Source organism: Chiloscyllium plagiosum, unplaced genomic scaffold (assembly GCF_037043375.1).
Source record: "Chiloscyllium plagiosum isolate Xiang-an unplaced genomic scaffold, Cpla_swu_hap1 HiC_scaffold_13, whole genome shotgun sequence".
In the NCBI taxonomy this organism is placed as follows: domain Eukaryota; kingdom Metazoa; phylum Chordata; class Chondrichthyes; order Orectolobiformes; family Hemiscylliidae; genus Chiloscyllium; species Chiloscyllium plagiosum.
In genome coordinates, this window is record NW_028270151.1 from 76,943,137 (window position 1) to 76,955,498 (window position 12,362).

The following is a 12,362-nucleotide window of genomic DNA, read 5'->3' on the forward strand; positions in this document are numbered from 1 at the left end:
GTGTTTAGGTTTCCTTGGGTTGGTGATGTCATTTCCTGTGGTGACATAATTTCCTGTTCTTTTTCTCAGGGATGGGATCCAAGTCAACGTGTTTGTTGATAGAATTCCTGTCGGAATACCATGCTTCGAGGAATTCTCATGCGTGTCTTTGTTTGGCTTGTCCTAGGATGGATGTGTTGTCGCAGTCAAAGTGGTGTCCTTCCTCATCTGTATGTAAGGATACTAGTGATAATAGGTCATGTCTTTTTGTGACTAGTGGATGTTCATGTATCCTGGTGGCTAATTGTCTGTCTATTTGTCCAATGTAGTCACAGTTCTTGCAAGGTATTTTGTAAATAACATTAATTTTGCTTGTTGTCAGTATTGGGTCTTTCAAGTTCATTAGCTGCTGTTTTAGTGTGGTGGGTTTGTGGGCTACCATGATGCCAAGACGTCTTGGCAGTCATTTCTGAGATGTCTTTGTAGGGTACAGTGACTAGTGTTTCTGGATGTATTTTGTTTGTTTGTTGGGGTTTGTTGCTGAGAAATCGGTGGACTGTGTTTATTGGGTGCCCATTCTTTTTGAATACACTGTATAGGTGATTTTCCTCTCCTCTTTGCTGCAGAGTGTGGTAGTTCGTTAAAATAATGTTCTAGTGCAGTTTTGCTTGCGGGTTTTGACATGACCTACTCTCACTAGTATCCTTACATATAGATGAGAAAGGACACCACTTCGACTGGGACAACACATCCATCTTAGGACAAGCCGAACAGAGACATGCATGAGAATTCCTAGAATTCCATGGCATTCCAACTAGAACTCTATCAGCAAACACATTGACTTGGATCCCATTTACCACCCCTGAGAAAGCGAACAGGAAATGATGTCACCACTGAAAATGACATCACCAACCCAAGGAAACCTAAACACACAAATAGAAAGTGGGCCATTCCACCAGCGCTTCATCTGGATGCTCACGGGTGATGTTACCTAGTTTGGCGATGAAACATCTGAAAATGATCCTTCCAGCTCAGTGAGCAAACCTACATCCAGAACTTCAACTTGAGCTACAAATCTTTTCAAAACCCGCTAAGAAAAGAATTTAAGTAACATTGATATGGCACAAGAGATCCTAATTTTCTAAATTAGCCTCCAGAGATGTCCACAAGACTTTTGTTTTCAAGAATCTGTTCTGAACCTTGACCTAGACATGAACAACTTTGTGAGCTCGTCAAATAAAGTAATGGATCTGCTGAGTATTTTGGTGTACTGGTCTGCTCGCCACTTTTTTTTTTAACCGGACAATAGATATTTGGATGGGATATTCTGCTCAGCATAAGAAGATGCATGCTGTTTCTCACAGGTTTCAGTTGACGTGCTGATGAGCTTCACTCTGAGTTATGACAGTAAGTCCTCCCTTCTATGGGGTGGGGTGGGGGCTGGGAATTACCTCTCTTGCCTTCCTCCCTATACAGCAAGCCTTACAGTGTTGTGGGTGGCACCCCTACCTCTGAATCAGATGTGCAATGCTCAACTCCCTCTCTAGGATTTGCTTGGTCAAGGGAGGTGAGCTCATAGCAGTCTGATAAACTTGTAAATCCTCCCACGATGGCAGGCAGGAAGAGTAGGAGACGCTCTTAGAGGCACTACTTGGAATCAAGCACAGCTGACCAAGTTATAACCTCTGGTGACAAGCGGGAAACCTGTTCTGGGGTGGGGGTGCAGGTGCTGGGAAGCATGTGTTTTGACTGTTACGAGCCTGTATAAACGAGAAGTTCTGCAGAAATCATTTTTCAATTTTCACACCTTGGCCTGGGTACACCTGTGATTCTGCACTGAAAATCAATCAGGACTCTGATTATAATTTCAGGTTAATTTGGAGGTAGAAATATTCTAAGTTAAAAATCACAACACCAGGTTACAGTCCAACAGCCTTATTTGGAAGCACTAGCACTAGCTTCCAAATTCCTGATGAAGGGCTTTTGCCCGAAACATAGATTTTCCTGCTCCTCGGATGCAGCCTCAACTGCTGTGCTTTTCCAGCACCACTCTAATCCAGAATCTGGTTTCCAGCATCTGCAGTCATTGTTTTTACTTAGTTGTGTGATTTTTAACTGTCCACCCCAGTACAACAGCAGCACCTCCACATGAGGAATATTTCCAGGCTTACTTTAGTCCCCAAACAGCCCCAAGGTTACTACAGCCAGAGCTCATCCTGATAAAATCATGTTATTAAATAATTAACCCAAAGAGGTTAAGTTGAATGGAATACACCTGTATTTTTTTTTAAAAAAACGAGATTACGCTTCCCGCTCTTTTTTTGTAATTCTGTGTCGACACAGAAAATTGGAAAGACAGTTTGTTTTAGATTTGTGGTGCTGGAGTCCAATTAAAGCTCACATTTTGTATTTGCTGCAACCTTTTCACCTACTGCCACGTGGGACTTTTGTCCCGGGTGTCAGAAGTGCCCCCTTACGGCGAATAACGGTACCACGGGGCCGCTTCCTCCCCCGAGCGGCGGGAGTGCGGGTCCTCGACCTCCCTCTGACGGCGGGGGGCGGTATCGCTGGCTCTCAGCCTCTATATCTCCCCCTGGCGGCTCGTGTTGGTAGGCGGGCCCTCGGTCTCCCTCTGACGGCGGGGGGCTGTATCGCAGGCCCTCGGCCTCCATCTGGCGGCCAATATCTGTATCGCGTGTCTGCGGCCTCCCCCGAGGCAGCAGGTTGCAGTATCGCGGGTCTGCGGCCTCCCCCTGGCGGCGAGTATCGTGGGCCCGCGATCTCCCCCTGGCGGCGGGTGCCGGTATCGTGGGCCCGTGGCCTCCCCCAGGCGGTGGGTGGCGGTATCGTGGGCCCGTGGCCTCCCCCTGGCGGCGGGTGGCAGTATCGCGGGCCCGCGGCCTCCCCCTGGCGGCGGGTGGCAGTATCGTGGGCCCGTGGCCTCCCCCAGGCGGTGGGTGGCGGTATCGTGGGCCCGCGGCCTCCCCCTGGCGGCGAGTGGAAGTATCGCGGGCCCGTGGCCTCCCCCTGCTGGCGGGCGGCAGTATCGTGGGCCCGTGGCCTCCCCCTGGCGGCGGGTTGCAGTATCGCGGGTCCGCGGCCTCCCCCTGGCGGCGGGTGGCAGTATCGCGTGCCCGCGGCCTCCCCCTGGCGGTGGGTGGCAGTATCGCGGGGAGCCGGTTGGTTGTGGCGGCGCGGGGTGGTGGGGGGGGGAGACGAGGCCCCGGTTGCTGCGGTGATGATGGCGGCTCGGGAAGCGCAGGCTGCCGGCTCGGCCTGTGAGCTGGGGGCCCGGGAGCGGCTGGCCAGCGGGAGCACGGCGGGAGACGAGTCGTCAGACAGCGAGGCCGAGCACGAGTCCGCGCAGAAACTGATCCGCAAAGTGTCCACCTCCGGCCAGATCCGCAGCAAGGTGAGGCCCGGGGGGAGGAGGAGGAGGGGGCTGGGGTGGGGGGGTGGACAGGCCGCAGGGGGAGCCTGGGGATCCCAGTGAATTGTCACCGCCAGGAGGGAGCAGGGAGCCCGGGCATCAGGCAGAGACAACCCACCCGAGCCCAGACAATATCCCCCCCCGGGGCTCCAATTCCCGGGAATATCCTGCAATCCCTGCGTCCAATTCCAGAGAATAATGTGCAACCCCCGGGTCCGATTCCTGGGAATAACCTGCGAACCCATGTCTAATTCCCAGGAATAACCTGCAACTCCTGAACATAATCTGTCATTGGATCCCGTCCCCAGATGATGCATCAGAAAATATATCCCCGTTTATTACCTAGCGCAGTGTTCATTTGGAAGTCCTGACAGGCTTTCCCCTGGTTTAATTTTGCTCAATTTATTAAGACACGAAGCCTCAATGGAAATGAGTATTGAGGGGTTACAAAGTTAACTGTTTATGGAGCTGGTTTCATCACGTGGTTAATCTCTGGAAATGACACTGTGCTCTGTACTTAATATCAAAGTTAACAATCACACAACAGGTATCAGTCAGTGGTTGTTGAGGTAATATAATTGTGGGAGATGAAATCGTTCATCATCTTCATAACAGCGTCTATTACAGCATCTCAAAGGTTGTGGACAATTGTGGTATTGTTTCTCCCAGATATTGTGATCTCCTGGATCGCTTGCTTGGGTGGAAGGAGACTATTTTTTCCAGATTATGCCTTGAAATTAGCTGCTTGTCCTTGGCTGACTTTTTTTCTCTCCTGTCACAGGAAATTGAATGACAGGTGCTATTGAGTGAGGTTGGGAGGTGCATGGGGGAAATATAGGCCCAAATTAGTTCAAATTGGTTCCAAATAGTATTTCACAGCGCCAGCTGCTCTTGCTATCTTGTCCTTTTATATGTTGGTATGATCTCAAGGGTGTAGAGTCAGTGAGGTTGCCTGAAAAAGGCATCCTATAATTATGGTCGCCCTTCTGTTGTGGAAAGACATTGTTAAATTTAAAAGGGTGCAACAAAGATGTTGCCAGGACTGGAGGGTTTGAGCTATAGGGAATTTTTTTTTCCCTGGAGTGTCCAAGGCTGAGGGGATGACCTAAAAGAGGTTTATAAAATCATGAGGGGCCTGGATAGTGTGAATAGACAAGGTATTTTTCTGAGGTTGGGAGTCCATAACTAGAGAGCTAGGTTTAAAGTGAGAGGGGAAAGGTTAAAAAAGCACCTGAGGGGTAACTTTTTTATGCAGAGAATGGTGTGTATGGGATGAGCTGCCAGAGGAATTGATGGAGGCTAGTAAAATTACAATATTTTAAAGGCACCTTGATTGGTATATGAATGGGAAGGGTTTAGACAGAGATGGGCAAAATGCTGGCAAATAGGACTGGGTCAGGTTGGTATGTCTGGTCAGCATGGACGAGTTGGACCGAAGGGTCTGTTTCCGTGCTGAATGACTCTATGACTACTGTAACTTGCTAACAAGGAACTTTGTATTTTAAGCTTCATGACAGTTAGCAGAAGATAGAGTTAGTCTTCAACTTGTCAAGAGCTGTTTCTGAACTCGGTTACAATAAACAATATATACTCAGTTAATCTTTCAAAGAGGAATGTATGGTATGAAATAAATTAAAGTTAGCCCTTGATGTCCACAGTTTTGTTTTTGCCTTGCTATTCAGTTGCACCTGTCATAGTGATGGTGTAGTTTGAGGGTCATTCTACAGCCTTGTTTCCTTGACCATTGTTATTCCGTTAGGTTTTAGCCTACCCAGTCGGGGTCATAATGTCCACTTAAAGAAGTGGATGCTGATGCTAAACCTGTGGAGATGTCTTATTTTTAATAAAGCAGATCTGTGAAAGAGTTGTGAACAGCTCATAAATCACATCCCTGATAATGGTAGAGCAAGTCCAAAACACAGCAGTTTAAAACATTTCCAGCCTTCTGAACACTCCCAGTTGATGCTATTGTACTCTATAGTTGGGTCTCTCAGGTTTGAAAGCTGTTTTGTTTTTCAGCCATTCAAAAGCACCCAGTTTTGGAGGTTACCTGCTCCCTTGTCTGATGTTTAGGTTACCCTCAGCCAAGCAGCTGACTGTCGTGCTGATGGCTGCTTGATCCTGATACTGAGCTTGGGCTGACGCCGAGTCAGTTCCATCTGTTTGGTTTCCAAGTCCTTGAATTTAGCTTGTCAGGTGTTGGGACCTCTGATTCAACAATCCTGTCCCCTAAACCCAACTATATGCCCACCACTTGCCCTTTCTCTTTCAATCACTGGACCTCTCAGTTGATGTGCCCTTTAGGGCATCATGGTGGCTCAGTGGTTAGCACTACTGCCTCACAGCACCAGGGACCTGGGTTCAATTCCAGCCTCGGGTGACTCTCTGTGTGGAGGTTGCACATTCTCCCTGCGTCTGCATGGGTTTCCTCCACGTGTTCCGGTTTCCTCACAGTCCAAACATGTGCAGGTCAGGTGAATTGGCCATGCTAAATTGCCCAAAGTGTTAGGTGCATTAGTCAGAGGGAAATGGGTCTGGGGAGGGTTACTCTTTTAAAAGTTAGTTTCCACACTGTAGGGAATCTAATCTAATCTTATCCTCGATTCTAAGCTGACAAGGTCATTACAAATGCTTAGGCTGGATGTCCTAAACGCATGTAAAATTAACTCTGCACAAACTCTTAACAGCTTCTCCTTCACATTACTGTGAGGAGAAAGTCCAAATTTTCCATAGTGCGATGGTGGCAGGGCACCAATAATACATCCCTACTCATATCAGAGAGGCAAGCAACATACTCACCAAAAAACAATGTCAAGGAAACTTGCAGTTAAAGGCTGAACCTTCCAAACTCAGGTCCTGGGTTTAAGAACCATGATTCAGACAATAGGACGCATAAAAAGGACAGCAAAAGAAAATGCCAATGAAGATATGAGAATGGCACTAAAGGGAGCATTACAGAGCTCTAGGAACAAGCAGAGGAATGGGTCTAATTGGATATTGCTGTCAAAGAGATGTCACCAGCATGATAGGTCAAATGACCAATTTATGTTTTATAAAAGTCTTTGAAAGCTGTCATAAAATGACCTTAACAACACAGACCAAGAGGTCACCAAGTGAGATCATCCCTATTCTCGGAGAATACTCAAAGAATTCATGATGATCAGCTGATGAAGGAGCATCACTCCGAAAGCTAGTGTGCTTCCAATTAAACCTGTTGGACTATAACCTGTGTTGTGTGATGTTGAACAGAATTCATGAAATTTACTTTAATAACAATGTTGACAAAGTAGAAAGGAATAAAAATAGTATTGGAGCCTTTTATTCATGAAGTGCTAGGAAGAAAGGTCAAAATGTTGCCTTGAGTCACCTTCCTTAAATCTGCCTCTGCTCTTGTAGCCTTCCATTTCTCTCCTTTTTGGGGAAGGTATTTTTCAGATATATTTGTGAGGTGACATGGAGGCAGTTCAGCCCTTACCAAACCTCAGAAATCTCTGATTTTCAACTCAACTTCAAAAGAGCAAAACATTCAGATTAAGAAATTTTGCTTAAAGTTTCTCGACTCATTGAAAAAATTGAGAATTTTGTTTGTTTGTCTTAATCTTTACGCTGTTTGCTTTTCTCGTGAAGGTTTAGCAAGAAGCAAACTTGCCTCAGGATGTGTTTGTGATGCTGTAGATGTGGGTGTGCAGATCTGGTGCTGGGAAAAGCTGAGATATTTGGCAGGCGCAAGTGTGCCATAAGCAGGGAGTGTCCCATGGAAATACTACTGAGAGATCCAAGAGAGTGGTGACACTAAAATGAGATGCCTCGAATGTAATGTTGGTATATTATAGATTTGCCACAGTTAGCTGGTTTTATTACACAAGAAAGTGATCTGTTGTGCAAGAGTTGTGTCAGCAATTGCCTGTATGGCAGTTTTATTTAGCTTCGGATATCCTGTGAGACTTGGGGTAGTTACTTCTTCAGTGCATCTCCAGCAGTGATCTGATTTTGAGTTTATTTAATGTATCCTGGTACCGTTTGAAATAATAAAACAGCAAAATCTTTCTGTATTATTTTCCCATCTTGACAGTGAAAGATTAAGGTTAGTCTCCACAAGAGTTAATATTATCGACAGAGAGCTTAACTAAAATAATTTTTCATTATGTTCATTTAAGATTTTGGCTTTCTGCTTCAACTGACTATGTGAAATATAGAGCAATGTGGTTTAATCTAAATGAGCCCTACTTCCTGGTATTTCTCTGAAAATATTTAGTCTCTTGAGGGAAGCTACTCAGCTATAAATAGCTCCAGTCGTCTGTTCTCACTAAGCTCACAGACTGATGCTGACCAGATGGAATTTGCCCACCAGGACTTGCAGACAAACAGCAAAACACTCAATTTGCTGTTTTTTTTCCCGGAGGCTGTTTGGCAGTTTAAAAAATCTAACTTGTGTGTCATGTTCCAAAGATTTCGTACAGTTTGGACCTGAGACGGGAACTACCGTACCTCGACCTTACATCACCCTGAAACAGAAATGTGCCTTGTTTTAATATGATTGAAGGGCACCAGAGAAAGAGAATAGAGACCTGAGCCGTGGGTGTTGTGGTCAAAAGTATTTAGATTGCTTTTGAAGTCAGGGGAGGCAATTGCGAGACAAAGCAGCTTTTGAGCTAATTCCAGGGAGTATGAATGTGATGGCTAAACGATAACTGGGACATTGGTAGTGGTGGTGGGAGTACGGGTTTAGAGGAGGCTGGTAGACAAAATCATTAAACGCAGGGCAGTGTTTCATGTGGCTGACACAGGAATTTGTAGAAGATCACTTCATGGGAACGTTGTGGAGTTGGGGGTCATTTCTACTTGTGCAGAGAGATTGTGCAAAGGGAAATGGAAAATGTGATTCTTCAGCATGATTGTTCTGATCAATATGTTAAGTAGGGTCTTGTTATATGTTTCCTGAATGCAATTAATCTTTTTTTGTCAAAAGTTAGAATTTGAGGAGGGGGCATTTTGTCAGCAAACTGATCTGATCTTAGCTGGTCAGTGTAATGAGCTTAATCTTTGTCAGGGTGTCCAGCAAGTTGAAAAGCCATGACTTTAACCCCCTATAACAGACTTTATCACTCTCTGGATATGTCTGATGCTGAGCTTGCCTTTGTAATCTCAGTGTGCTGACTGACAATGAACTGAGCTTCCAATTTTATATCTTGTAATGCAATGACCATGTCTACTTTCCTAACAATACCTGAATGAACCTACTGCTGCTGAAACTCTCACTCGTCCCTTTGTCACCTCCAGACTTGACAATTCAAATTCTCTTCTGGCTGATCATAAATTTCTACATCCTCCAAAAATGTTGAACTCATCCACAACTCTGCTGAACGTAGCCCATCCCATGCTAAGTTCAGGTAACCTTCCCCTTTATCCTCACTTGTGTTCAATTCCTTTTAGGGTTTTGCTTCCCTTATGTTAAATATACTTAAAGGACCCTAAGTAGGCCATTCAGCCCATCAAGTCTGCTCTGCCATTCAAAGAGACCATGGCTGATCTGACAATCCTCAACTCCACTTTTCTGCCTCTTCTCAATGACCTTTGATTCCCTTACTGATTAAAAATCTGTCTGGCTCAGCTTTGAATGTAATAATGACCCAGACTCAACGCCCCAATGTGATAAAGGTTTCCACAGACTCACTGCTATCTGAGAAAAGACATTCCTCCTTATCTTTGTCTTAAATGTGCAGCTCCGTATTCATGGATTATTGCCCTCTGGTCCTAGACTCTCCAACAAACAAAAGCAACCTTTCTGTTTTGTGCCCTGTCAATTCCCCCAAGAATCCTGTATGTTTCTATAAGGTTGCCTCTCATTCTTCTATATTCAACCTCTCATAAGACATACCTTCCATACCTGGTATCAGCCTAGTGAGCTTTGTCTGGACTGCCTCCAATGCCAATATATCCTTCTTTAACTAAGGGGCCCAAACTGTTCATAGTATTCCAGCTGTGATCTGACTAGTGTCTTGCATGGTTTTAGCAAAACCTCCAACTTTTATGTTTAATTCCCATTGAAGACCAGTTTTATGATTGCAAATTGGTGCATTCTCTCCCAGACATGCATCATGTAATAACTAGTTCTAATTGCCTGTTTTTGTATTAATTTACGAGTTACAAGCTTAATATTAACATGTGATATGAAAGTTTACTTGCATGATAATGTATTATCTCTGTATCACACTCAACATGCTGGCTGTATATTTACAATTTCATATGATGTACTTATTGTATTTTCTACCTCTATATTTATGTGATTTGTTTGCATATCAACACTGGTGTGCCATCCCATATATTTACTTGATGTCTCAGTAAAACATGACAGTTCGCTGTGACATGCCAGTTTTATATTTGTATATAATGTCCCAGCCATTTAAATGTGAATCCACCATCTTTATATTAATACAGGATGTGCTTTTGTGTAGTAGTGCTAAATTTCCCAGCTGTATACTTGCACTTGACATGCCATGTTAAAGTGATGTGCTAATATGCTGACTCTGCATTTATACCTAACATATTAATTTTTTTAAACCACTATCTGCATTGTGATATGTAGCAGAAGTCTGTACATTATCACTTGTGTTAACTGCATAGATTCAGATGTTGTTCTGCTTGATATTATCACATCGTGCTGTCTTTATTCACACGTTGTATCTAAGCGTCTGATGGTTTTCTTTACACATGATATGCTGTCTGTGTGAAGTTCTATCCCTTTATTTACACAATACTTATTATCAATATATTTACATTGATGTCTTAGCTCAGTATTTTACACAGATGTACTATAAATGTGTTTATACTGAGCTAGCTGTCAATATATTTACACAGGATGTGCTAACAGTGAATATTTAGATATGTGTGGTAGCTATGACAGCTAGCTTTATATTACATATGACACACCAGTTTGTTAACCAATGTTCCACCTGTGTATTAACATGTGAATTACCTTGTATAATTGCATACAATGTGCCCATCTGTTTGTTATATGTTGCAATCTCTCTTTCCACGTGACCTGTCATTTAGCTGTTTCTACGTGATGTGCTGCTTTTGTGCTGGACACAACGTAACATATTAAATAGAAGCATTGAAATATGTAAAATTAGAACAGGCCTTCAAGCCTGCTGTGCCATTCAGTATGATCACGGCTGATCATCTAACACAGTGTCCTGTTCCTGCTTTCTCTCCACACCCTTTGATCCATTTAGTCCAAAGAGCTACATTTAATTCCCTGAAAACATTCCATGTACATTCTGTGGCAGAGAATTCTGTAGGTTCACTGTTCTTTGGGTGAAGAAATTTCTCCTCATCAAGAAATGCACTAAGCATCTCTATCATAACTGAGAACAAAAAGTGTTGGAAATCACAGTTGTCATGCAGCATCTGTGAAGACAGAGCAAGCTAACGTTTCAAGTTTAGATCTAGACTGGAGGCGTTTGTTGTTCTCTCTCCGTGGATGCTGCCTGACCAGCTGTGATTTCCAGCATTTTTTTGTTTTCAGTAGAGATTCCAGCATCTGCAGTAATTTGTTCCTACATCACTGTCTTAATTTGGATGTGACATGCTCTCTGTAACTTTATTGTATGTATGATACAGTTATGAGTTACTTGTTCTCCTTACCATCTCATGATGTGTTAGCCACAGGTTTGCACATAATTTTTTACCTTTTTACACATGCTGTGAAATATTCAGGCATGATGTGCTATCATTACATTAGTGTGTTATTTTCTATCTCTGCTAACATAAGATATACCATAATCTTCCATGCATGTGTTTATCTGTATTTGCATCTGATATACAGTATCTTGCATATGGAGTGCGGGATTTTTGTTTTGGTCTTGTGGTGTCTACTGTTAAATTGGTGATATTATCTGTAATTTACCTTTGGTTTATTATCCATATATTTACATGTAACATACTATTCACATATTAACATGGTGATCTGTGTGTATATATGTATACCACTTGGACTGTACAAAAGACTCGGGTGCTAAAGAAAATATCAACGCTTGCCAACATGCTGTTCCAATGCAAAATACTGCTCATTGTACAATGGCTCTGTACAAGAATTGTCACTGTATATAATTGACCTGTATATTACTGTGATGGTACAAATGAGATGTATTGACTACTATGATGGCAAAGGTACTCAACATGGAACCCAGGCTATACAGGTACTCGCAATGGAATACTAAGAAGCACGTGTTCTCTGTGCTGTATACTGTGACAGCACAAGTGCTGTGCAAAATGGTCAAATGGATGCTCTTTATTGTCTCAGTGTAAAGTTGAATAGGTACTTTTTGAATAATGTGACGGTACAAGTGACAAACATGGAGTACTGTGACAGTGCTAGTTGATACTCTGAATACAACGACATGCACCTGGATACTCTGAATACTGTGGAGATCCAGATACTCTGAATAGTACTAGTGGTCTGGACACTGACAGTGCAGGTATCCTGTGGTAAAACTGTATGTCTGTACAGATGGCCTGTGCTGAAGGCTGTGATAGTACAGGTGCTCTGTATTGAACGCTGTGGACAGTGCAGATGCTTTCTGCTGAATACTGTGGCAATACATGTACACTTGGTTAAATGCTATGTGCAGGTACTTTGAATATTATGCCTGGGCAAGCACTCTATCCTGAATACTATAATTGTACAGGTGTGCTGTGCTGAATACTGTGATAGTATAGGTACTTGTACTTAATACTGTGACTATACCATTACCCTGTTCTAGGTACTCTGACTGTATAGGTGCCGTGCATAAAGTGTCTGTACAAGTTCTCTCTGTACAGGTGCCCTATGCTGAATACTGTGAAAGTACAAATACACTATATGAATACTGTGATAGTACACATACATGATGATGAATACAGCAACTGTGTGTTATATACAATGACTAGGCTATGCCTGTGCAAGTACTCT

At 43.5% G+C, this 12,362-nt stretch overlaps 1 protein-coding gene across 5 annotated transcripts in view; it reads left to right on the plus strand.

Annotated features, from left to right (window-relative positions):
• The first annotated feature begins 2,597 nt into the window (after positions 1-2,597).
• The window catches only part of dgkd (diacylglycerol kinase delta), a 151,005-nt gene continuing 141,240 nt past the window's right edge, over positions 2,598-12,362 (plus strand). The window contains exon 1 of one of the 5 annotated variants that reach the window (XR_015759222.1): positions 2,598-3,391. Coding sequence is in view for 4 of the 5 variants with exons in the window: in XM_087993770.1 (XP_087849896.1) it covers positions 3,218-3,391 (174 nt within the window). In the remaining variant the exon portion in view is untranslated. The remainder of the gene's footprint in view (positions 3,392-12,362) is intronic. The other 4 variants (XM_087993770.1, XM_043701899.2, XM_043701900.2 and 1 more) reach the window with 4 other exon arrangements.